This window comes from Corvus hawaiiensis, chromosome 7, assembly GCF_020740725.1.
Source record: "Corvus hawaiiensis isolate bCorHaw1 chromosome 7, bCorHaw1.pri.cur, whole genome shotgun sequence".
Classification (NCBI taxonomy): domain Eukaryota; kingdom Metazoa; phylum Chordata; class Aves; order Passeriformes; family Corvidae; genus Corvus; species Corvus hawaiiensis.
In genome coordinates, this window is record NC_063219.1 from 8,106,204 (window position 1) to 8,132,363 (window position 26,160).

General features: G+C 39.1%; 1 protein-coding gene and 1 long non-coding RNA gene across 2 annotated transcripts in view; one reads left to right on the forward strand and one right to left on the reverse strand.

Annotated features, from left to right (window-relative positions):
* Positions 1–1,244: 1,244 nt before the first annotated feature.
* Positions 1,245–26,080, forward strand: LOC125328363. The gene is made up of 6 exons (XR_007204681.1): positions 1,245–1,453; positions 2,564–2,680; positions 6,559–6,720; positions 7,213–7,375; positions 7,474–9,172; positions 25,928–26,080. It is a non-coding gene; the product is annotated as an uncharacterized LOC125328363 (long non-coding RNA).
* Positions 10,372–26,160, reverse strand: part of CALCRL (calcitonin receptor like receptor) — a 62,824-nt gene continuing 47,035 nt past the window's right edge. Inside the window, exons 9-13 of the mRNA XM_048308877.1 lie at positions 25,709–25,769; positions 25,531–25,597; positions 19,785–20,003; positions 19,365–19,406; positions 10,372–13,389 (exon numbers count right to left, since the gene is read on the reverse strand). Coding sequence (XP_048164834.1) covers positions 13,168–13,389; positions 19,365–19,406; positions 19,785–20,003; positions 25,531–25,597; positions 25,709–25,769 — 611 coding nt within the window. The 3' untranslated portion in view covers positions 10,372–13,167. The remainder of the gene's footprint in view (positions 13,390–19,364; positions 19,407–19,784; positions 20,004–25,530; positions 25,598–25,708; positions 25,770–26,160) is intronic.

Here is a 26,160-nt window from a genome sequence, read left to right on the forward strand (position 1 = left end):
GACAGGCCTCATTGTTTGAAACTGTCTGAAAAGAAAAAAAATTCTATTGCAAAAATGATCTTGGCAAATTCCTCTCATTTCCAAGAGTAGACAGATGAGTGTTTTAGATATAAAGCATGATTCACAAATTGAATATGAACCTGGAATGTTTTAAGGATTTGAATGTTCTGGCTAAAAGGACAAAGCCTAAAGCATCTCTTTGCTTTGAGTGACATAAGAAATGATGAAAAAACCCTACAGCTTTCTTATTTTGTCCCAAATATGAATCCTATATTCATGAATTTTTATAAAATCTAGGATTATTGTTCAAGGTAAGAAGATCCAAAATAATATTAAATGTATTAAGGCAGTGTGCTGTTATCTCTTGAAGGGTATTTAAACTGAGAGAGGACAGGTTTAAAATAGATATTAGGAAGAAATTGTTCACCATGTGAGTGGTGAGGCACAGGAAGAGGTTACCCAGAGAAGCTGTGGCTGCCCCATCCCTGTGGGCAGTGATGGGATCTATTGAGGCACAACTCTTCAGATTTGATTCAACACTGCTGTTCCAGGTTGCTCATAAAGCTTAAATAGTGTGTGTTTGAAGGGAGTTCAGAAAACAGCTCCAGGCAGAGCCTTTGAAAGCTGGCTCTGGGAGCTGAAGAAGGCAGCTGGTAGGAAGTAGGAGTTTGTGTTTAGAGCAGATCTGGGTGCTAGATAGGACCGCATTGTTTATGAGATAGACCTACACTGCAGGGCAGAGATTTAAAAACTGGGATTTGCACCAGCAGTTGGTGATGAGAATAGATTTAATCTACTGTGTTTGAAGTGATGTTATATGCTGACAAAAGGAAAATGTTAGGGAAAAATAAACCAAAGGTATATTGGTCTTAGTGACAAAAGACCAGAGAGAAAAGAATATGACAGATTTTAGCATTTCAGGGTTTTACTTTTCATATTCCATATTTTTGATGTGTAAAGTACTTTGATTTTGCGTTCTGTATTTTATCATATCCTCTTAAAAATAATGAAAATTTTTCTAGCAAAATAAATTTTTTAATGAATAACTTCAAGTTGTTCTAAAAGTAAACAATTTTTTCCTTCACTATTTCCTCAATATTTGGAAACTACAGTAAATAACTTAATAAAAAGAAGTAGTTGATTGATTTCTTAGAGGAGAGTTTAGTTACTGTATTTCTTCTGGAGTGATGGAAATGGAGTTTTGTCTGTAACATTTGTTTTATTGCCATTCCATTTAGAACCTGCTCTTCCATGTACTAACAAACCACCTCTGATGGAGACCCCACAGCAAAGGAACCAAGAGCAGCAATTCCATATCCTGTCCCATATGAAGGGCATGATTTCTACCAAAGAGTGCAGGGCTGGCATATTTCTGTCAGACTTCTTATACATTTCTCTCATTTGGATGTAGCGTGGCAAACAAGAAAGGCTTATATGCCAGAAGCTTGCGCAGGTAAGGTAGTCTGGCAAATCCCTTTTGATTTGACTGCTTAGAGCTTTTGGCTGATTGGAAGCTTGTTGGTCAACACATTCAGCTGCTGTTACAGCAAATCGTGCTGAATGAGCGTGACCTGAATCGAGAAAGGAATGGGTGTGTTTCTTTGTCTCCAAGTGGGCTCCTCTGGGGTGAGGATTCTGAGGTCAGATATGCTGAAGTAAATTATTGAGTACACAAGAGTTACATGGGACTCAAGCAAAACTTGCAGAGGAATTGGAGGAGTTTCCAGCATTCTTGAATGATCTTGCAAGCCCTGGTTGCAATATCTGTGCTGTTGTGCATTTGTAAAATACACAGTTACCCACACACAGATTTTGAGGGACACAGTTCCTGAAGGCTTATAAATATAAGCTTTCTGTAGCAGGTTTGGGGTTTTTTTTTTTTCAGTCTTTCAACTAACCCAGATATCTTTACTTTTCTTTGCCTAGAAAAATAATATTTGTGACTCTTTGCTGAATGGTGGGCCATACCAGACATGGAGTCACGTGGCAACTGGACAAAACCAGTAATTTTTAGCACAAAATTATTAAAAAAGGACCTAATACTAGAAGATGCTGATTTAGAGATTTAAAATATGCCCAGGACTGCTGGAGAGCTTTGTTTTACTTCCCCATTTGCTACTGATGGGACAACTGTGCTTGGACATCTGCCAGAGTAGATATTCCAGAAAAAACACTTCATGGTTTAAAATATTTTCTTCCAACATAAATAAAACAATTTAAGTAAAAAACTCTACAGTCCTGTTTTTATTCTGGAGGAACAGTGTTCACAATGTTCTGGAATAGCTGGTCTGGAAGAGCTGTTGTGGTAAACTGCCTATCTATGAAGGGAGCACTTGCTGATGGGTACTGCAACAGATTTTAAAAAAGAACAAACCCAAAACACTAAAAATTATATTAGCTGTTGAAAATAGCATCTTGGCTCTTAGAACAGAGCCAGGATAGACTTGAAGGAGGCAAGATAGCTAAATAAACTAAATATTTAAACAATAGAAGATCAGAATATGTTTGGTCCTGTTCAAATTCACAGGAGAGCTGAAGGTCTCAAGGAGCTTTTCTCTTGCAGATGTTCCCATGGCTTACAGGAAAGAAGAGAATAACCCAGTGTCAGCTAAAGAAGGATCCCTGCACAAGTTTACTTCCAGGGTGGCTGGGTGGTCAGAGACCTTCACTGAACTGACAGGTGAAAATGGCTCTTGTCATGACTATTTATGTCTGAGAGTTCAGGCCCTGCCCACAGCTCTCTGGAGCTCTGGCAGGGCCAGGTGCACCTCTACAAGGCTGGGTACGTCTGGGCTCACAGCTCCTCGGAAGTGCAGTCTTCAGAGGCACTCGGGCTCATCCGCAGATGAACTAACTTTGAGCCGCAAAGCAGAGTGCAATGATTTTAATGGCACATAGTTGGAGAGGCTAAAGTATTGTAATTTCCTATCACATGACCATGCTGAGTATTTACAGATGAGGAAGGGAGCTTGCAAAAATATAGCAACAAGTTCAAAGAAAATGGGGAGAAGCAAAATTTTTTTTGCTGAATTGTGCTTTCTGTCATCACTAAAATGGGAACATGCTGCTCTCACCATGTATATGTTTGCGAGGGGATCGCATGTTCTCAATTTTTAAACAGTTATTTACACTTCACATGAGGAAAAGTCTGTTGGGCCTTTCTCTGCATTCAAAAGAACATACTGGATCATATTTCACGTATCTTTAGTATCTCCCTTGAGCTGCATTGTTTGAAAAATGGAGTATGAAAATGATGATAGAGAAATACCTGCCACCATCCTCCTTTAAATTGAAACATCTCTCTTATGCAAGGAAGTGTAATCTTGGACCTGTAACTATCAAGCCAGTGCATTACCTGCACTGGTCAAAATCACACTGGGTCTAGAAAAGGAGATTCACTACAGTACCCAGGTGATGATTGCAATGAGGCAGCACTGATAAAAACCCTCTAATCTTAGCAACAAGGGAATCCGTTTTTACCAGGAACCCCTCTGTTCTTTCCTGTTGTGCCCTGAAGTCAGATGTACATATAGTGGTTTCAGTATATCACGTGTCAGTTTATTGTGGGCCTGAAAACATAACCCAAAAGGGCAGGAAAAGGTAATAATTTCAGTGTCAATTTTCTGAAGGCACCATTAACTTGATTTTTTTCTTTGTAAATTTTAATGAACTTCAGAGCATATTCTCTCCGATGCCAATTATTTGTGACTTGAAGAGAATCGCGATTCTCTAAGTGTGCCTTGCTAAACACACAGCCTGTCCATCAGAATGCACAGCTACCTTGCCCTTGATTAGAGGACACACCCTTATCACGAGTTTTAAAACCTGATGTTTTTCCTGCCTTGTAACTGATAATGCACTTTTAGAGGCTGCTTCAAAGAACTGCTGTAAAAGAAATGTGTAGGATTTATAAAGATGGCACAGAGCCCATATAGGAGAGTTAGAATGAGCACAGAGTCAGCTGGTCAAATGCAAAATGAGTTGAAATCTGTGGTTTCATAGCGGTTGTTAAGAAGTTGGTGAATGGAACATGCCAAAAAGGTGTTCCATGGGCAGACTGCATAGAAGCTGCTGGTTTGGGAATATGATAATGCTAGTTTAAGGATTATTTATTTAATGGTGCATAGCCACCTGTATTTAATCCAAACCCACGCTAATGCTCTACAGTTTAGGTAGTTACAATTCAGAAGGAACCATTACTAGGCTAATCATTCTATATGTTGTTGCTTTCAGATGCAACCAAGGGAGACGTTATAAAAAAGAAAGTATTTTCAACCTTTAAAAAGGTCATGCTCACTTCAAGATTGTTAGGATGGCCTGGACATCTTACCCAAACTGCTTCACTTAAGCCTATGGGAACTTTCCCATCTAGTCTAGACAACGGAGACAGTATTTAATTCTGTAGTAAATACCTTGGACAGTAAATATTGCTTTAACAGAAATAGGAATGATTTCTTTGTCTTGGCACTCACTGTTGGGAACTGGGCTGGGTGGCTCAGGAATTCATCACGTAGAATCACTGTAGATATGGCCAGATGATATTATGCTGTGCATAAAAGAGGGGAAATTAAGGAGGGGAAAGGTAAAAGAGATGTGTGAAGTTGCTACCCCTTCCTTTCTGCTAAGCATATGGGCTGTGCCCACTAATGCTACTGGAGGAAGCCCCAGGCCCCTCTTTATTTTTCCTCTCATCAGCATGTCTGCGTCTGGAAAATCAGTGGGGAATGTCTGCAAATAGATAGATATGCAATTTCTCTTTATTCTGAAGTAAAATTCTTTTGCAAGGATAGAAGAGAGACTGTTTTTGGAATTCTTGAATCTTTTTTGTTCTTTGTTTGTTTGGGGTTTTTGGTTTTTTTTTGGTTTGTTTTTGGTTTTGTTTGTTTTTTGTGTGAGGGGTTTTTTTGGTTGTTGTTTTTTTTTTTTTTTTTTTTTTTTTTTTTTTTGGTAACGCTGCTCTGTAAACTTTGCATATTAATATTGTCTTTTGTCATCATCACAGAATATTCTGAGCTGGAAGGGACCCACAAGCACCATTGGTCCAACTCCAAAGGGAATGGTCTGTCCAGGGATTGAACCCATGACCTTGGTGTTGTTTGCTCACAAGAGTGCTCCTGCTGTCTCTGTATGTTTAGTAATTCTATGCTTTATTTATTTTATCCTTCTGCTGCATTAGGAATAGGATGGATTCTTAGATTTGTCTGGCTTTCAATTTGCAGCCATCACTGCATGCAGGAACTGATGGGGATTCCTGCTCCTGTCAGTTGTTTCCATAGCACTAAAAGCATAAACAAGGAGTGACTGAAGAGATCAGAGATTCCACAGCTCAGCAAGGAGAATCCAGCCAGAAAACAGTTCTGTACATTCTTCCTTGCAGGAAGGAGCAGTGCCAGTTATTCCCCAGTGCCAGAACAACTTTGCCTAGGAAATGGTTGAGGTAAAGACTCTCTGAGGCTGCACTTCCTTCATCCCTATGCCATGAAACTCAGGGAGTGCTGGTGACTGCCTTCCTGTGCTGCTCCTGTGCTCCTGGCACAGCTGGGAAAAGATGCTAGGCTGGAGCAGTATTACCTCCTGTTTCCAAGACCTTTGGAGATAGGTGGGGGAAAGGAAAGCATCTTGCAGAACATAGATAACTGCTGGGGCCTGGCCTTTGGTGAATACTAAAAAATGAGAAGGAGATTCTATTTGAAATAATAAAAAATCATGCCAGTGCTGGTGAAATTCTGAGATCTGAGGTGGTAGGACAGACAGTAAGGTATAAAACTTAATATTTTCCTGAAACTTAAATAAAAAGTGTATTTTACCACTTTAAGTGCTTGTATTTCTAAAAACCACCCAGTTTAAATGGCTTAAAAGATAAAAAATCTTTTTCCATTACATAATGAAAACATAATTATAAGCTGTTGTTGTCTGCAACAAAAACCCATTTACAGTTTTGCTACTAGCATGTTTCTGTTTTTGCTTTCAATATTTTCATTTTTTCTGTGAAAGCTTCCTGATTCAACCTTCTTCTCTAAGAATTTTTTACACATGAGTTACAGATCATTCTAATTAGCTTTTTAATTACAGCTAGAGAAGGCTATTTAGAGCACTCCTGACTGTTATAAGTGAGTCCATGTGGGGAAAAATAAGAGGTGATTAGCTTTAAATGAAAAATAGCTACTGTCGTCTTCCACTAACAAAAGGAAAGGGAAGCAATTTCTATACCTCATAACAAATACAGACTTTGACTGGAAAGGATTGTTTGACTCAGAGTCCATACCTTGAAATTACCTGAAATTTAACTAGTTTTACCACAGGTATTTGGTATGAAGATTTTGAAGGCATTGATATTCTAACTTTCCAAATTCTTGTAGCAACTCCATTGCAACATCTGGATAAAGAGCATCACAGTTATGTTAAATGGAGATGCTTTTTGTAAGAGAGTTGGGAATATGAAAAACAAGGCAGTGCCACTGCACTGTGCTATAACCCCTGGAATAGTAAGAGAAATTCAGGAATTCTCAAGTCATCTCAGACTGAGATCTCTTGCTGTGAATTTGGTTCTTGTTGCAGATTCTGAAGTGTCCCTGATGGCTGAATGCCTGAAGACTCTGGAAGGAAACCCTGGGATAAGGAAACCCTTACTGTCATCATCTGCCCAAAATGTGACAGAAGGAGCCAGCGCTTGAGGACATCTCCTGGAGTCCATTTGGCATCACAGGATAGGAGATCCTTGTGAGTAACAGAAACAGGTCGGGTATGGACACTATTCTGTGGAATATAAGGCTGCAGATCCCTCCAGGAAACCCAGCCAAATGCACTTTGGAGCGCTCTATTAAATGCACGTATTTGGCTCCTGTTCAAGGTTAGCTAAGGAAAATGTGATTGTGTTCCTAGCTCTTCTCTGATGTTTCAGGCCTACAGCTTAAGGGACAAAGTCATTATAATTTCTCTAAGTCTATAAATATGTGGTTTGAAAGGCAGCAATACTCTCATTTGAAAACTTTTTATAGCACATTTAAAAAATAAATAGGCACAGAACAGTTTCTTCTACTTTTTGTCCCCTTTGCTCTAATTCCATCATATCCAGCAATGTTTTTTTTATTATCATGTTTATTGTGTTAACTCTCTGATAAGCTATTTCTGTTTAGTACAATATACTTTTTGTAGCATCTAAATATTGTTCCCTACTAATTATTTTGTTTTCTTAAATATTTATATTCAAAGCTATTGGACATACAGTGATCTGTCACAATATGGAGCAGCTGTCTATGGACTTCACTGTGTCAAAGACACGCCCAGTGACCCCTGTTCAATTCATGGAGGACCATTGGAAGAACTTTCTCTGCTACAGGCAAACATTCGGCACTTTTCATTTGCAAATATCAAGGTAAGGAACTAAGCAAATACATGAATACTTGTATTCAAGCCTATTTTTAGCTTTGATAATTTGTGCATGGTTTATGACTATATATTATGTATGTACAGGTTTGGGATTCATTGCTGAACTCTGCCCCAAACGCTGGCCATGGGCCCACTGGCTCCAAACCAGTTCTCTACATAGAAGGGTATGCTCCTGGCTCCTTCACAGTGAAGAACTCTGTTTGGATTGCCTGCATCCACCATTAAAACTTGGGTTCACCAGACAGCACCAGCAACCCCAGCACCTCTGGTCACTTTTTCCTTTGTGGCAATTTTTCGTTCGATACCGATTGTGAAATCTGAATTTCCAGGAAATCTTGTTCATCTTAAATGAGGAATTAACAATAGTGTGTAAGAACTTTCTCAGAAAACAGACTTTGATATGTTTTTAATTTGTATTTTGCTAAATTCACATAAAACAGTGTATTAAGTTTCATATGAGTTAGCAATAATCATACGATGTTTCTCCTTTGTAAGAGTTTTCATTTAGAGTGGTCAATCTTGTTGAGGGGAAGAAAACTTTGAAGTAGTCATAAGAAGTAGTAATTGAAAATACCTTTAAAATTTAGGGGGCAGTGATAAAACTGAGTTTAATCTAAAAAGAATCTCATATGTTTGCCTCAAATGAAGCTTGAACTCCATGTGGATGAATTTGAATCGTTCATTTAGGCAGTATGGTTTAAAAGCTGCTAGAGAGATGCAGCTGTAGGTGATTGATAGATAATTGTAATTATAAACAGGTCTGTCACCTCTGTAGTCACTCATTTTGGAATGGATTTGGTCTAGTTCAAAATGAATTTTGTATTTTCTTCTCACATAGATGTTTAGAGCCGGATCATTATCAAAAGCTAAAACTTTGGTTTAGAACTTTAACTTCAAAGGTGACTTCCATGACAAGAATGTGCAAGATGCACTATTAGAGTAATTGGAATATTTCCAAAGGCAGTAATCTTTTTATCTTGCAGAGAGTGGAATGGGATTCTGTGTCAATATTGATGGAATATTGGTAAGTTTGTTTCAATCATTGTGAGGTTCCTTGTGCTATAAGAACAGTTCCTCTTTCAAAACTATATAGAAAGTGTAAGGATCACAGTTTACTCTTATCTGAGGATGTTAGGATGCTGTGTTTCATTTTGCTGTTTAATTGCCTTTGGGCACATACACTGCATTGGAAAATGCTACTGTAGATATCATTTGTGTTCCTCTTCTACTGCTGGGTCTGAGTTACAATAAAATGTAAGCGGCAACTTTTGGATTTGAGGGATTGGATTTACTTCTTCTCTATAGTTACTTGTGTAACAGTATAGAATGATTGTTAAATGTAACAGTTTTAACTCTGTACATACAGAGAATCAGTAAGTGGGAGTATTAGCAGGTATTGGTAGAGAACTGAAGGAATAGACAAAACTTAGTGTGAGTAGAGTCTGTAACAATTTCCACTGCCTGACACTTGGTCCTAGGAACTAAAGATCAAAAAAACTACCTGGAATTAAAGGCTCGTGCTTAAGAGTCAGGAAGAGGCAGGAGATTGGTCACTTTTTAGATGGATATTAGCACACTTTAGCTATGGGTAACAGGCAGACAGTAGTATTAACATCCAGTATTGAAGATCCTGTGATGTGGTTAAATATTGCTCGGGTTTTTTCTTTGAGCTCAGGTTTGCTTATCTACCTCCACCTTGACTGATGGAATGAAGATGATAGATAAGCTTGATTTAGTCTCTGCTGTTAGTTCCTGATGAAACAGACATTTTGGCTTAACATAAGTAAGTATTAATAACTTTTTATTAAAAGCTGGATTCAGAAGACAAGAAATAGGAATATGAAACTTTTGAGTAAATAATTTTTTGTCCAGTCATCTTATATTGTCTGTACAAACTTCCTCCAGAACTTCAGCACTCTAGTATTAAATATAATTATTGAAAAACACTTAAAATCAGGATAATTGTTAGTAACTCTATGTAATTACTTTCTCCCTGGGTTAATATTTAACTAACACAGAGTTAAGACATCTGTGAAAGCCTAGTTTAGATCAGCTTTGTTGTATTACAGCACAAGAGAGATGAATAAATGGAGTAACATTTTATTGATCAGAAACAATACTTCTCTCAGCAATTAAAATGCATGATTCATATAAACAAGGTGAAAATAAAGAACAACCAAAAAAATAACTTCACATTTTTTCCATTTTGTTCTTAGTGTAAGCAATAAATACAATGCCATAGCTTCCATTAATCTTATTTACATTGTACAGTATGTGGATGTTGCCTGATTGCCAGCCCAAATGTTTCTTGACATCAAAAGGAGTACATTTTGCAGCATTTCTACAGCCAAATACTCTTGTAGATCACCACCATGAAAAACTGCATAAATGTCAATGTTAAACACCTAACTGAGGGACCCTGCAATGCAGCCATTTATTAATTGAAGACAGTAGCATTAAAAATAGACATTTTCTCTCATTGAATCATAACATGCTGGTGTTACAGATAACAAATATAAGAAAACTATTGCTGTAGCCCCTTTAGATTGATACAATAAATCCTCACTAAATAAAAAAAAATTAAGAAACAGCAAATAACAACAGGTAATAAACAAATAATAATCTGCATGTTCAAAGGAATCTCACAGCCCCACCAAAAGAGAGTTTACTTCCATCCCAGAGAATACAGATATGGACTACAACATTCTGTAAAGTAGAAGAGAGCCATGAGAAATTAGCATAAGGATTTGATTTTAACTTATGGTGACAGAAAAACATTTCAAGAAGCAGACCCTTCTCTTAGCTATGTAGGAACTGAAAAAAGGTGAGGTAGGAAGACAAAATAAGGAATTGGTATTTTCCTATGCAAATTAGAAATCAGATTATCTAACTTCAGCAGGAAAGGGGAAATATAGCTCTGCTATACCATGTGACCCTTCACAGCCACAAAGATTTTCTTGCACATCCAGCTGGATGTGTTTATTTCCAAAGTGAAGATTGGGGGGGGGGGGGGGAGTGTGTGTGTGTGTGTGTGTGTGTGTGTGTGTGTGTGTGTGTGTGTGTGTGTGTGTGCCTAGAAGCAAGCTGTGATTGTCCACCTAGAAGTAGGATAATTTCTGTATAAAAACAATTTTCCCTCCTAAATTACCATTACAGGTTTCTCTAATAGAGGACAGAGAGCAATTAGAAATATATATTTGGTATTAAATGACAAAATCTATAGTTTGTTAAATTAGAACTGCCTCTCTGAGAAGGAAGCCTAATTAAAGTCTAAACCAACAGCTCTGTGTTAATTACAACAACAACCCACCAGGTACTATGAAATAATAGTCTAATAATATGCCATAAAGGACTTACAGCACACTAAAATGGACAGACACCTGTTGGGGCTTTGAGTCTCAGTGGTACCTGTAGATTCTGCAAAGGGAACTCAAGACAGATTTATAGCAGCTGATGATCTGGTCCCACAAATGTAAAGCTGCTGCAGCAGAGCAGGGATTTTCTGCACCACTGATACTTTCAGAACATTGCACAAATTTTAAGTAACACTATACAGATCAGCAAGCAGAGCTGTAAGCAACCTCTACTCATGTTGTAGCAGACATTGTTTCTGTCATTCTTACAATTTAAGAGACTGTGACATCTGATTGCCAGATCTCACACTACTCTACAGTACACAATTCAAGAGATTCTTCAAATCATTCCAATCAACTGACCAGACAGCATTGCAGACGAGGAGAAATCTTTATTTGTGCATCCTAGCTGAGATTCTATATTGTGAAACTAAATCATTAATAAAAGACCTTCTATGTTCAAACTCCAGACATAAGAACTGTAAAAAACTATAGGAAGGTTCAAGTGGCATGAGCTTGCCACATCCTCCTAATGTTTTTTTTTTCTAAATACAAAGCATTTAAAGCCTTTTGAAGTCACGAAGTAATAAACACCATGACAGCAAATTACCTAGACACTAATGAAGCTTAGAGAAAAGCTACTGACAAAAATGTTTACATGTCAAAGTCAAGGTGTTTTGTACACAATAATTCTGTATGCAAAATTATTTAAAACTGAAGTGGTCTCAGAAAGAACTGTCTTCCAGTTTTTTTGACTGGCCTACATGCACCAGATCTATGTTCATTAGCAAAACAGTCTGAGTTCCAGCATCTACTTTTTCTTCTACTTAATTTTGGTTTTTCCCCACTTCAAGTAGACTTATCTGCAATGAAAGGTATAAAAATTTTTCTTACATTTGTAATTTTCAGTGAACTCACCTCGTTTCATGCCCTCATTCTTGAGCATTTTTGTCATTTCACTTAACAAAACTACTCTTTTTTAAAGGGTAAAGATTTAACAAAAACATAAATTTTTAAAAGGACACATTTTCTCAAGACCTTCCTGACAACCTCCTAGTTTTCAGTGCGACCTTTATGCAGCAGCAGAACCAAAGAAACAATATATAAAGTACTGTTCTTAGCTAACTAACTGAGACATTCAGAATCAACCAATCCAAAATAATACTGAAATTCTCAATCCATAAAGTTTTGAACCTTTATAATAAAAAGTTTATACTGGATTTTCCAAATAATGAGAATTACTAACATTAGTTTGCTTGATTAGTCTGAGTCTCACACACTGGCTTTAAAGGTAGCAGATCATGTGCACTGTGTTCAGTCTTCCATGCTTATCTCAGACACCAAAACCAGCCACAAAATTAACCAAAACTTTGCCCCAAGAATAGGAATAAGTTATCAAGCATATGGCCAGGGAAATACTTAAAAGTAAAACCAGAATAATGCTACAAAAAATTCTGTACATGATCTCCAGTTGAGTAAAGTCCTTAAGTACACAGTGAAGTTCCACCCGCTGCAGGTACTACGAGTGTCTGGAGGGACTTAGAGTGACTCAGGTTACTCCTTTTCTCTCTGGCAGTGAGGCCTCATCAATCTTGACTTTGTTAAATCCAGAAGAAACTTCGATACACTTCAGGAGAAGGAGACGCTTCTGAAAATCCTGAAATAGCTTAAATAAAATTGCTGAAATCTTGGTGCAAGGTATTACACTGCAGATTAGAAGTACATCAAGACTCATGCTGGAAGTGGGGTCTCTGTGCTTGATGTAAAAGAGTGGGGGGAAAAAAAAACCCAACTGGCCAAACCAAAGCATCAATCTCTTTAACCAAAACAGCAGTATCTGTCTTTGAATCTGTTATCTCAGACTACCTGTCAGGCTTTTTTGACAGCCAAACAAATGCTGAACCAAAAAAAGAACCTGGAAAACTTCTTGTTATTATTGCACCTACTTAAACCATTTTGCTTTGTTCTATTTTAGGTTGAATTAAGACAACAGAGTATTGTATTTACACTCTAAAATTCTATAGGCAAATGAAGTGGCTTCAACACAGCACACTCTTATACAAACTTCCAAGAAAATAAGAAATCCTTCATTGATTCCCTTTGTACAAAAATTTGCCAACTTTGTCTACACAGTAGAAACTGAAGAGGCAAAGTTTGTATCCTTATATAAATGCACATATATATATATAGATATATATGTACAGCTGTCCATACTGTATAGATACACAGAAACACAAACATATCTATATATGCATGTGTGTGCATATATATACACACACACACACACATATGTATGAGAAACGTGTTGGTTTAGTTTGCATCATTCAGGAGCATAACATATCCCAAGTCAGGTAACATCTTCTGGCCATGAAGTCACTGAATCAGCTGTGGATTCCCGTGGGCACAGGCCAGCTTGGGCAGCCCATCAGCCATAGAGCTTCTCAGTCTTTAGCACCATGCTGTCCATGTCGTGGTAGCCCTTGCCATTCAGGTGCTCGCTGGTGCAGTCGTGGCTGTAGCCGTAGCCCTGCACGTCGCTGATGGTGGACACGGTGTAGGAGGCTGTGCGCATGGCGTCTGAGTGGCTGAAGCTGTGCTCAAACTGGATCTTGTACTGGTTCCAGTGCCTTCGCAGAACAGCCTGCACCTGTGCCCCGAGACAAAACAAATGCACATAAACACTGGGGGACAGCTCAGGGGACTTTGTTCTTTGATGCATGAAGGACACAGTAAAGGCGTCTCAGCAAATTAGGCAGTAAGGCTCCAAAATTCTGGACAAGGAGGGTACCTACATACATGCCATTTAGTCCTTGAGATGTTCTGAATTATTCACAACTTAGGTAAGCATTATTTTTCAGCAAATTTGGTGTGAAGTAACAGCATTTCACAATTGTAGCATACTAGCTGCCTGGAAAAGGCTCAGGTTACAGAAGGAACAGCAGCCACACAATTTTCTGCTTCCTCCCCTGTGAACTGCAGTCCAGTGTAGACAGATCAGAAATAGAGGTGAAAAAGGTAATTTCTGTTCACCGTTATTTTCAGAAGGCCACATCCTCAGCAGCTGTGAATTCATTTACTCTCAACAAACCATAATTTACATTTGCTATGATTTTGGCACAAGCCAGTCTTTCCCGATTTCTGACCATACCTTAAGCAAATGACTAGCAGGACAATTTCCTGAACACCACATTTCTACCAGAGTTAAAAATAAAGCTGATAAAATAGCTGAAGGCCCTGTTGGTTTACATGTCTCCACCAAAAGGATGTGATGTTTGTCATGGCCTTCCTCTCCTCCAATATGGTTAAACACCTGTGCACATTGGAATGATGAAGTGTCACATTCATGAAATTCACACGGAATTAAGTCTTTCAGGGGAGAGGCCAAGTGGGGAATGCTAAGAATGGTAATAGCTCCTGTTGTTGCTTTTTCCAGACATTTTCCTATGTTAAAAAAACTGCCCACAGATCATGAATATTTAATTTCCTTTTCAGCCAAACTTTGTGCAGAAAGCACTCCTGCATTGACTAACCAGTGAATAGTGACTGCCCCAAGTTAACTGTTTATATTGTGGGTAAATATTTTTAGGATTTTCCATGTCTTCAGGGTTTCTTTTATGTTTGCTTTACATTTCCCTCACACAATGGCTCCTTTTGTCTAATTTTACTCTGGCTTTAATAATGAAAAATAAAAATAAATACAAGAAAAGGGATGTAGTTTTTAGACTTCCTGCAGTCTGGTATCAGAAACCTCTGTTTAAAGGAGAACTTCGTATTTCTCAAATCTTTAACAAGGAAATATCAGAGTAAGGAAAAAAGTATCAACCAATTAACATAAGAAATTAGCATTTTAGAGCAAAGGAAGTGCTCTCTTACTGCTCATAAAAACTTTCTAATCTACTCTAAACATCTAAACAAATCTTCAAACACTGAGAAATCAAATACCTTAATACTTTTGAGTTTCAGCTCTTACTGCTTTTCATATCAAAATTCTGAATTTTGTCAGAGTCTAAAGGCAGAGTTCTTGTTTCAGCATGGGAAGGTTTTGATTAATTAATATATGCATTGCATAGAACCTTAGAATAGAACCAATACAGAACCTTAAATCTTCGCACAGGTTGAATCCATCTCCTGTAACCTATCATAAAGCCAAGACAAGAAGCATATTCAAAATTCCAACTTTTCCAAGAGGAAAGCTTGGAATTTAGTTTGGAATCAATCAATCTGTGTTCATCACTAAGCTATGTTCTATTTGTTCTCCTTTCACAGTCAGTTACTTCAATAAGGTCAGAGTTTGAACATAGACACACATGCAAAAAATTACACATTGAGCAATTTTCACTTTAGACAAGACAGGCTGGAGGTGGGGAATATGCAAGCAACTGGAGCTAAATGACTTAGCAAGGTCAAAGAAGTCTCTTGGCAGAGCTGGGAGATAAACTAGGCTTGCCAAATTGCACATAGCCTTACGCACTCCAGGCCTCTCCCACACATCTCCTGGTTCCTTCAGTAACAATTGTTCATCTTATTTTCACTTGTTAATAACATTTGTTAACTAGTCCTAAAGGATACACTAAGGATCTCATAGCTCCTGAGAGCCACAAGCATCCCTGCAAGACAAGTGCCTCAGGGCTACTGCCAGGGAAAAGAAGTCCAGCTGCTCCATGCCAGGGACAGAGAACTATAAAAAATGTTTCCTGTACAGGGAAACAGCATTTCCTCTCTGCTGCCCCAGTGCCCATCACGCTCTCTTCTTCATGCATTTCTAACTGAGCCATGTATTCCTGGCGTTCTTCCCAAAGCCTCTCCGTTACTGCTGAATCAGGACTTCACCTCCTTCCTGCTCTATGGCTGCTCTTGTAGGGTGTTATCTCTTTCATCTATTATGACTTTCAGTCTTCTCTAACCTTCCAATCATTTATAGAAGAAAATGGGAAAAATCAATTACACTCTTTAACAATATATGTGTCTACCCACAAAGTGAGAGTAGAATGTTTATCACTTTCTCCTCCGCTTTGACCAGTGGCATGGAACATAAATTCAGCTCAGGAGGGGCAGAACTTTGTGACTTTTTTACAAGAAAGAATATTAAGGAAAGCATTTAATGAAAAATATTGAAGTAACAGAATTATATTTCTCAGTCATTAACAGAGATGCTGGTTCCAGCTCAAAGAGTCTTTCTTTCTTTCTTACCTTATAACTTAATAATGGCTGGATTTGATGAGTTTGCAGGAAGGGCTCCTTCCAGGCCTATAACATTAGTAGCTTGATGTTGAATATCGGACAAATTACACAGCTCAGTAACCAACTAGGAGAAAAAAACCCCCAAACCAAACACAACACAGCCTCATCTATCCCATCTATTATTAAACAGACTGTATAACCTTGCAAACCTGAGACTCTCATCTTCATGGCAACATTTCTGTAGAGCAGCGAAATGAAAGAAAAAAGCAAACAAAGCCCACAAGGCTTACACAGATCACGTAGGTCATTATAACACCTGCTATTAAAAGTTCAACAGGAATCTTCCTAGTGATTTATCAGAGAGCTGGGACAAGCTTCTCCTCTGACCACAGCCTGTATCACCCCAAAAGCCACGCCAAGCCATCTGAAGCTGGAAAATGCATCTTACTCTGTGGGATGCTGGCCCACAAGCAGAATGTGAGTGTCCTTGGGGAAACCCTGCCACAGAAGATCCAAGCTGAAGGGCTTGCACATACAGCCTGTCTGGAAGAGGTTTGTGACAAACAGCTGCAGTGCCTGTTAAGAACTGGATTTGACAGGCCATCCCTGGCTGCTCTGCTCAGCAAGCTGGAGATAGATGTTCCTTGGCTAAAGTCAGCAGGACATACCAGCTATTTTTCTTATATTTCTTAATTTATCTTCACTGAAGTTCTATCCTAGCAGATCACTTTTGTTCACTTTTTGGCCAGAAGTGTCTGCTTGAACAGATTTGGCTCCTGATATTTGGTGCAGAATACACTAAAATGTACAGTAACAGTTGGGAGAGGCTAAGACTTAGAAAGAAATTAGTGCTTTTAGCATTTTTTAATTGCTAATACCCCACTGGGAGTCTCTGCCCCACTGTCACTCCAGGTGTCAATTCCAACGTCAGCATCACCTTTAAACCACAGAGTCAGTGCAGCCAAGTGCTGCCACCAGTCCCTGGTGCTGCTCCTTCCGTAGTGTCTCAGGAGGTGTTGCTGTGAAGGGGATGAGAAGCAGCCCCTGTGCGGCCCAGCATCCCCACGTGCTGGGCCAGAATCTTTTAGGAACCAAAGAAACACATTTCTTCTGTGCTGACATTTTTCCCTACCTACATTCCCCCCTGGATTTCCTTACTGGTACAGTTGTTTATAAAGCACTAAGTCCCTTCTTGAACAAGGTATACTGAAAATAATTTTAAAAAAGCAAATAGTGGTCATTGAAGCACTGAACCCAAAAGTGGTTTAAAAAGCATAAATTTCCATTCTCTAGAGAGCAAATACAGACACATATGTTTAATTAAGTCAAGGTCTATGGGCTAAAAATTGAATTCCTAAATTAATAAATGTTAAAATGCCTAAGTCCACCTTTCAACATTATTCTGCCAGAAGATATTCAAGCAGTGATTCACTTATTAGCATTTGTAGGAGTTGTGGAAGAGCTCATCTTTTACCACTGATGAGCCCATGGTGAATTTAGGGGATGACTCAGGTTTGGTTTTTCTTACACAGCAGAAGAAGATATGTTAAAAAATATTTGAGTTTTTAACAATGAAATATTAACAGATGCAGGAATATATTTAAAAATTAATCTTAATTTAAAATTAAAAACAGCCTTGGAAGAGGCACAAGACTGAAGATGGAACTGAGCAGCGGACAATGTTGTTTCATAAAAAACTGCAGAAATTTCAAGGTTTTCCACCCCTCCTCCCTCATTTTCCACTGGAGCAGAACAAACTTTGATTTTTTCCCAAATACCTGTTTTTATAAGGCCTTCTGAACTGTACTATGGCATTCTGAAGGCATTCTGAGCATTCTGCTCTGTAGAAGGGAAAGAGTGTATGAAATGTCAATGCAGAGTGTGGGCAAGTGATCACATCCAATGCAGAACACTTAACAATGTTCAGCTTTGAAGCAAATGTACGAGCAGGGACTTGAACATGCATCTCCTTCATGGTAAATTCAGTTCAAGGCCCCTGTCCCAGGCCCACTGACCTCTGAGAAAGCCTATTTTCATCTCCTCTGCTCCTTGGCAAAAAATCAGTGAGACTTTTACATTTGGGTGGTGGGACACACAACAAAGACACAAAACCCTTCAAAGCCCATGGTAGTTTCATTGCAATTCTGTCAGCTTTGGACTTGGGAAGAGAAGGAAGGACAATCTATGAATCATTTCTAGCATTAGCCAAATATTTACCTGTAGGTAAAAATTACTGTCCAGTAACACTACAGAAACACACTGACACAATTTTATAACATCTGATAACCAACCCTATTATGGTTACTCCCACATTTCTGCTGACAGCCTATAATGTAACCATACTAAAGGTAGAACAAATGAACAAACAGATGTATAGGAATAAGTATAGCATTGTAACTGTTCCTCTGCCAAAAGTGTTGGAAAATTACCAGTTAGTTCTTCAGTGGGGGTAGTTATGTTTGTTTGTTTTGGGGTTGCTGAGATATTTTTTGCAAGCAAAAGCAACAGTAACAACTTTATATATATTTTTTTAGCCTTCCTACTACTTTGATCTCTGACACCAAGCCTCTGGAAGTGTACTGTCTACAGCCTGGGGCAAGAGTTTCTGTATGAAAGTCACTCTGTGCATGCCAGGGACCTTGATCTATCCAAGATAACAGCAAAGCTTGTTAGCTTCAACAGGATCAATACCATCTATTACTGAAACCTGGCACAATCCTCTAATGTTAGAATAAGGTTTGTCCTTGGAATTGGCTGATCATGGCATCTCACACATGCACTTCTAACCAGCACAAGCTCCTGACCCGAGCGCACCAAGCTGTTAAGGTCTGACTGTCGGAATGGTACTTTTCACTTGTGCTAAAAAACACTTTTCCAAACCTCAGCCTAAAATTTTCCCAGAGACCGTCATAAAACAATCCCAGACTCATCGAATAATTTTGGTTGGAAGGGACCTTACAGACCATCTAATTCCAGCCCCTTGCCATGGGATACAGCCATACCCCAGCCCAGCAACATGTCTGCAGTGTGTCTTGTTCCTGCTACAGAAGGACCGAACGATGATTCTCCAGGATAACATCCTCTAAAGTTTCCAACACAGACAAATAAACCTTCTGGGTGTTGAATTGCACTTCAGTGTTATGATATTTATTGGGACTTTATATCAAAATGACAACTGTCTTCAATTTCTTATATAATCAAGACAAATGTAGGTTGCTTAGCACCCAAGAATCAGTCTTAACACACTTAATGGTGCCACGAATGATGGCACAGTCCTTTCCAAGCTCTGCTCTTGGCATCCTGATGCTCTGTTTTCTTTTTTTGATTTAGACAAATTTAGACATAAAACCAAAAAAAAAAGTTAAAAATTACCACCTCCTTAATTGCTGAAACAAAAACATAGAAAAATTATTATAAATATAGTAAAAATTGTTACTCTACCTCGCCATTAAAGAAGCAGAAAATTGTAGCCACCAGTAGACCCTGTAAAATAAAAATAAAGATTCTGCTTTAATTCATGTGGATATGGGCTATTTCAGGTGTGAGATAATTAAAGGTTTCTGATAAAATTCAGATGTAGATAGCAGAGAAAATACAGGACAAATATAAACATGATGAATTATTTCTAAAAATGGATCACTAAAACTATGGGGCCAGCTTTCTGCCATGTTGTTTCTTTCCTTTGAAAATCTGAAGGCAATTAAATGAAAATTCAGCATAGTGAGAAAGTCAAAGGCGTGTATAAAACTACTGGAGGAAGATCTTTAAAAACTGAAATAACACAATCATTTCTCTTTTATTTGATTGCCATGCCAACTGCTCTGTAGCTCAGGTGAGCAAGGCCTGCCTGCTGCTTCCCACCTGGTAATGCATGAGGATGTGCATCACATAGTCATACACCTCCTCAGCGATCCGGCCCTCTGGTCGCCATGGGAACAGCACAAACTCGATGCCAAGGAGTGGGACAAGAATCAGGGTGGCTCTCACTGCTTTCATGTACAGGTTGGATTCAGCCTTGTGGGTGTCTTTCAGCTTGGTTATGAGAACACGAACGATATTCAGCAGGAAGAAAAGGTTCACCTGTTGGAAAAGGAAATGACACTGAGAAGGAGGTCTGAAAAATAATCCCACACGCTGATTTGTGAGACTGAAAACCAGACAACAGAAACTTACACTGCTTGGCTAGCATTGTGATTGTAAAAGAAATATCAATTAAACCTCTTTGAAAACACCTTTAAGTAACTGAGATGTGGCTCTAACTTCCAGTATCCACATACACTCCTCAAACTCTCTTAACAAGTGTGCATCCAGGTACCTGCCGGTGGTAATAACCCACTTTCTCTCTGCGGTCAGTAACAGTGCATTGGTGAAGGATTGGTTCTTCTCAGATTGGTCAAGAGAGAGGATGATGCTTTTCCCTCCTTGTATTTAAATACGGTTCTTCAAAAAGCTACTTTTTATTTTTCAAACATGAATTTGGTAAATTTATAGAGAAAAAAAATCAGAATAAAAAAAGACAGGCAAAATACTGCTACAAGGAACTGTATATTCCTCTAGATAAACAGTGGATTTGGCATTCTCACAGTCACCAATTGTTGGAACTTTTATTCTTTCAGCAGAGCTGCCAATGGGGCAAGCACTGAAATGATGCTCTATGTCATTCCCTTGCACTACTGAATTTGATTATTTCCATAGTTACTAAGGCTTTTCTTGTTAGGAATAGTTTGTCTCTGTTCCTTCAGTTTGACCAGAAAAAAAATCCCAAACTGTCATTGTGAGCAAGCACAAAACTGATACATACAGAGATATGAGGACAGATATACACACACACATATCCCCAACAGCCCAAGGATGAGTAACCAGAGCAACAGCTGGTTAGGGATGATCCCATCCCACCTGTGTCTCCTGTGCAGCCCCTGGTGGAAGCTGCAGGTAGATGAGATCCTGAGAGCTCAGCCAGTCCATCCTCTCATCCAAGGGCACAGAGACAGGACAAAGGTGCTCTGGGGACCCACTACGGAAGGGAGAGACACAGGGTCTGCTCCTATCTCAGCTTCCAGAGGATTTTCTGCCCTTGCCAACAACTAGAGACAAAAGAGGGGGTGGGGGAAGAAGCTGGAAGAGAGACAGACAACTCCCTTCTAAAACACCTCGGAATTCCTGGTGTAGGAGGAGGCTCTGTCTTGCTGTAGGACAAGTGCAAGCAGGGAAGGCATTTCAGAGCACGTCTGTCACGATGCCTCCACAGCTCTGGCAGAATTCTTTCTGTCAGTTCAGGCTTTCAGAATAAATAGCTGTGTGCTATTATAGCAACATGGCCCTTGACAGATATGGGATATTATTTATATTCTGCTTACGTGCTATTTAAATCATTCTAACAGGAAGTTGTTTTACATAGGAAACTACTGCATGAATTTCTCCTGGAAGCCTCCAGCTACCTTTAAGCTTTGTTTAAACAGCCAAGGTCTTCTGGTTCTTTCTCAAGGGATTTATTTAGATTTTATGTAGCCCACAATCCCCATCCAACTTCCTATAGTACATGTAGACAATGAGTCCTTCCTTTATTTCTAAATTTAATCCTTCTCAAATCTACTTGTTCAACATTAGCATGTCTCAAACATTGAGTTTTCTGCCCTCTCATGTTTTGGTAGCATGGCCAATTCCTATAACACTGTTCTTAAGCACTAACTGAAGATGAAAGTTGCAGCAGCCAGGCATAAATAGCAGCACCCAATGAGCCGGTTTTTTTACAACATGCACGGAATTTTTCTATTTGTTTCACTTACCCACCAAAACCAAAATGCACAAAATTAAACATGCAAAGAGTTTGCAAATAGCTAAAAGGGCAAACAGAATGCTGGAGGAGGCAAAGCAAAGGGCACAGTTGAGTAGAACAGGATGAATGCCAGCAGAAGTATGTAGCACCAATTTTTGATGAAAATATCTTCTGTCAGAAAATAAGAGCGAGATCGGGATGAACTGAATTTTTAATTAAAGTGATGAAAACCGGTCCTGGTTTTAAGCAAGGTGCTGAGTAGATTTTTACATTTAAGCAAAAGTAGGGCAGTGGAACTCCTTGCATGCACATTATCATCAAATTGAGTGTGATGGCTTGGAAAAGCCCAAAGGAGCTCTGTTGTGCTATCTGCACTATGAACACAGAGTGAAATAGCAACAGCCCCACAGTGACCTGAAAATTGAACAGGGCAACTGAGCAAAAATGGAAACAAAGGCAGAGAAGGCAATCCAAGACAAAAAAAATGTGTTGGTGCCTATACTGGAAACTCAGGAGCATTTAAGTTCTGGCTTGAAATTGTCAGTGAACTGAAGCCAAGTTTCTAAGTCAATGGGTGCTGCAGTTTTTGAATTAAACTCTCCTCATGTCCCTGATATTTCTACTTTTCTCTATGCTGAGTTTGCACTAAGCACTATAGTAATCCTTGTACTTTTAAATTCTCTTTCAGTTCTTCCTCAGGATGATATAAACAGACCATTCTCACTCAAAGCACTCAGATATTCTTAGATACAAGTTGGTAGCCATTGCTTGGCTTTTAATGCAGTTGTGCAGCTCTGTATCTTCTGCTTGGGTACAACATGGGTGTGTGCTCATGAAGACACGTCTTATAGCTGGCCTGAGGACATTCCCAAGGCCAGGCGTAGGAGGGCTGAGCATTCAACTTCTGAACTCCTAAGCCTGGCACTGAGGCCGGCTTAAAGTCATTAAATACAAGGACATGAAAGACAAAGCTGGGAGCGCCTGAAGTTCCTTCTAGCACACCTTCACTCGGAACTTGCATCTGTACCAGTCTGTCAGACTACGACACCAATACATAACATTATTACGGGGAGAAAGGAACATCCCTGTAGCATTACTGATATAAACAATGGCATAGTTAGATAACTCAGTGGCACCCATACAAATAAAACCACAAGAGCACTGGCACATCTGAAGTCTACACAGAAATCACTACTGCTTTCACTAACATGCAATCCAATTCCTTTACCTTCTCCCCTCAATTTTGATCAATATTTGTCTAGCATGAAAACCAACATCACCCTCTACTGTCTCATTCCCACTCTTTTTATTTAATTGTGATTGCTTAGGCAGACAGTTGTAATTTAATGGTCAGTCGAAGACAATTCCAATCAAAGTGCAACCTATGTCTGCTCCTGTTTCTTTGGCAGGGATCTGACCACAGTTATGTAACAACAGGGACCATAAAAGCAGCATTGTTGTTAACTTCTTGTAATTGTAGGATTTTCAGTGATGTACAAGAGTTAAACTTCCATTGGCTTCTGCCAATTCTCCCTGGCACCCACTTGACAGTCCCCCTTCATGTTCTTTGAGATCTGCTCCTGCAAATAGAAACAGTGTCTTCCCCCTCATTATCTAATTTGCAGTTTAATATTGTTGCTTAAATGTCTACTGAAGCAGGTCATGCTTAGTAAAGTGTGGAAATTGTATCTGGCAAGCAAGCTGCTTAAGCAAATGAGGGTTCTGTTCACAAAGCCTAAACACATGCATTTAATCGAACATCTTTAGCCCTGCCTTGTCTTTTCTGAATTGAAATACTACATTTTTTGGTTCCAGGAAGGAAAGCAACTCCTTTAAAGTACTTTCACATCACAGGCAAGATGTGCAGTTTAATCTGTTATTCCTGCATGATTTTCAAATAAATTTACTGAAAAATACAAGAGAAACACCTTCAGTTGGCTTATGAAAAATATAGGAATATCAGAGATGAACGAAGTTGCAAATTGCAAAGACTCTGCCCAAACCAACCCCACAGAGATGATTATTATGCCTCCAATAAAATCAAAGAACATTCTGAGTGTTGCCTTGAATAGAAACAAGACTTGATCATTTGGAATGGCTCCAGTGCATTTGAATCCCACAGGAGTCTGGCCACTTGCAGTGTGATTTTGTGGAGGCCACTGCTTAGAAGGAGAAAATGACCTTACATCCCAAAATGAGGTCACTTCATGGAAGATAGTACAGTCTTATAGCTTTTGCACAAATTTTTACAATGCTATTTAAAGCAAATTCTAATACGAATTATCGTTCAGCTTTGAAAAGCTTTACTTAAAGTGATAGAACTGTGAAGAGACCCCCTAACAATGGAAGTAACAACCTACAAAAAGCCCCCTCTATACCATTCTGTCAAAACAGGGGTTTCATCTTCTGTGTAAAGCAGAGAGAATAAAAATTGAAAGGATTTAGAATTGGGTTTAACTTTACAGATTAGAGCACAGCAGATCCTTACATGAACAGATACGGCAGACCTGACTGACAGGACGGGAGATTACCAGTAATAATTCACACCCCAAGGGTCATAGCTCTCAATAATTTCATGGGCATTGCTCTGGCTGCCCACACAGAGGGGCTCAGATGCATCATGGTATCATCACAGTCTTCAAAATTTAAGTTCATTAGTTAATTTCACTGAGAATGAAAAAGGAGTCACAAGAATCCCAGGATTTATACAATGGTCTTCTGAGAGAATTCTCTATGCATGGAATGCCCTCCACAGGTAGGAGGAGGTTAACAGAAAAAGAAACTCTTGTAGATCAGGACCCAAAATTATTTCCATGAAGTTACTTAAGGTTTTCATTCTTAATCAACTGCCTTGTGTGAACTGAAAGGCCAGGAGAAAAGTCAGCAGACATGGACCCACCAGTTTGGCCAGAGCAGCTCAAAGTTTCTGTTACAATAAAACAAATAACTGTCATACGCAGTCAGGGGCTAATCATATATAGAATGCCTCTATGCTAATTATGTAGATAATTGTTTAAGTAGATATCTATTTCTATTTAGCAACAATCTACTGACTGAATTTCATAGGTTAAATCCAGTCCCAGTGCAACTGACATACCACATTGATTTTTATGCAGTAATGTTTTCAGTTACTCACCTAGAATTGCATTTAGCAGTGAACACTGAATAGAGCTGGCATTACCTTGGGGTGTCAGACAGAACACTGTGCTCTAAGAGTTCATGAGAACTCCAGAAACAGAGGAGCTGCAACACCCCAGTGGCCAAAGCAGACAGTGCTAAATTAGTATCAGAACAGGAGCAGTCACAGGTACTGGCAGAACCATTTGCACTGGTTCTATCCCAAGGGCTTGCTCTAGTTTCTTTCCATCCCATATTCCCACCCACAGTCAGTCCTGGCATCCAAATCCCCTCTCCCTGCACCTCAGAAAGTCTGGTGGCTGTTTGGCCACAGCACAGCGACACAATGCGGCTTCTAGCATGGTACACCTGGCAATTAGTCTGGGCATGAGAGGCATTCTCAGCTAAAGGAAGGATTTGAAATTCCCCTCCAGTACTCCAGGTAAGGTTTAGCCCTTCCTCATCACCAGCATTTTAATGGAGTGATAATCAACACTGCAAACCCTGAGTTTCTCAAAGGAGCAGAGGTAGAGATCTTTAGTAAGGCCAAAGCTTCTTGTACCTGGTGTGTCTGAGGCACCTGCTGGGTTAAGCAGCAGACTCACAAGTGACAGTGACCTCCAAATCTTAGCTTAAGGCTCTTACCTTTATAAGTCCATCAAGAGCAGACAGAAAACAAACAAGAAAACAAAATATTATCTGAAAAATGCTTACCAGGAGAGCAGCACAAATAGGGCCATGGATGATATAAAGCAGATGAGTATCAGAGCTGATCCAACAGCTAGAGAAAACAAATAGGAAAAGGTAAAAACAAGGCATTTATTACCTTTGGTTATTTTTAACCTTAAAGAAAATATAAAAGTTTTGCAAAGCAAGCTGAAATGCTACCTACTTGTCATTATAATATAAACTTCTTGCAACAGCATGTATGCAGGCAGGGATCAGTGGAAAACCTGTGAAGAAAACAGTATTTTCTTCATTAGTAAACCTGGTTAATACCTAAGTAAACTTGCAAATCTTGCAGGACTCTTCTGTATTTTCACCTCAACCAAACTATATACCTGCAGAGCAAATGAACTAACACAGACCAATTTAATCTTTCTTTTCTTAGATTTCTTTCTGAGGGCTGTGTGAAACCTTATTCCTACTGACTTGCCAAGAAGTCCACGGCAACGCACAGGAAAGGCAAATCAACTTTGGACTTTTTAGAATGCAACAAGTGATCTTCATTAACACGGCTGCTTTTCAGGCTGCAATCTGCAGTAACACCAAACAGGTAGGTAACATTAAAATGGTGATTGCATATGTGACCACAGCTTTAACAGTATGACCAGTGGTGAGCGC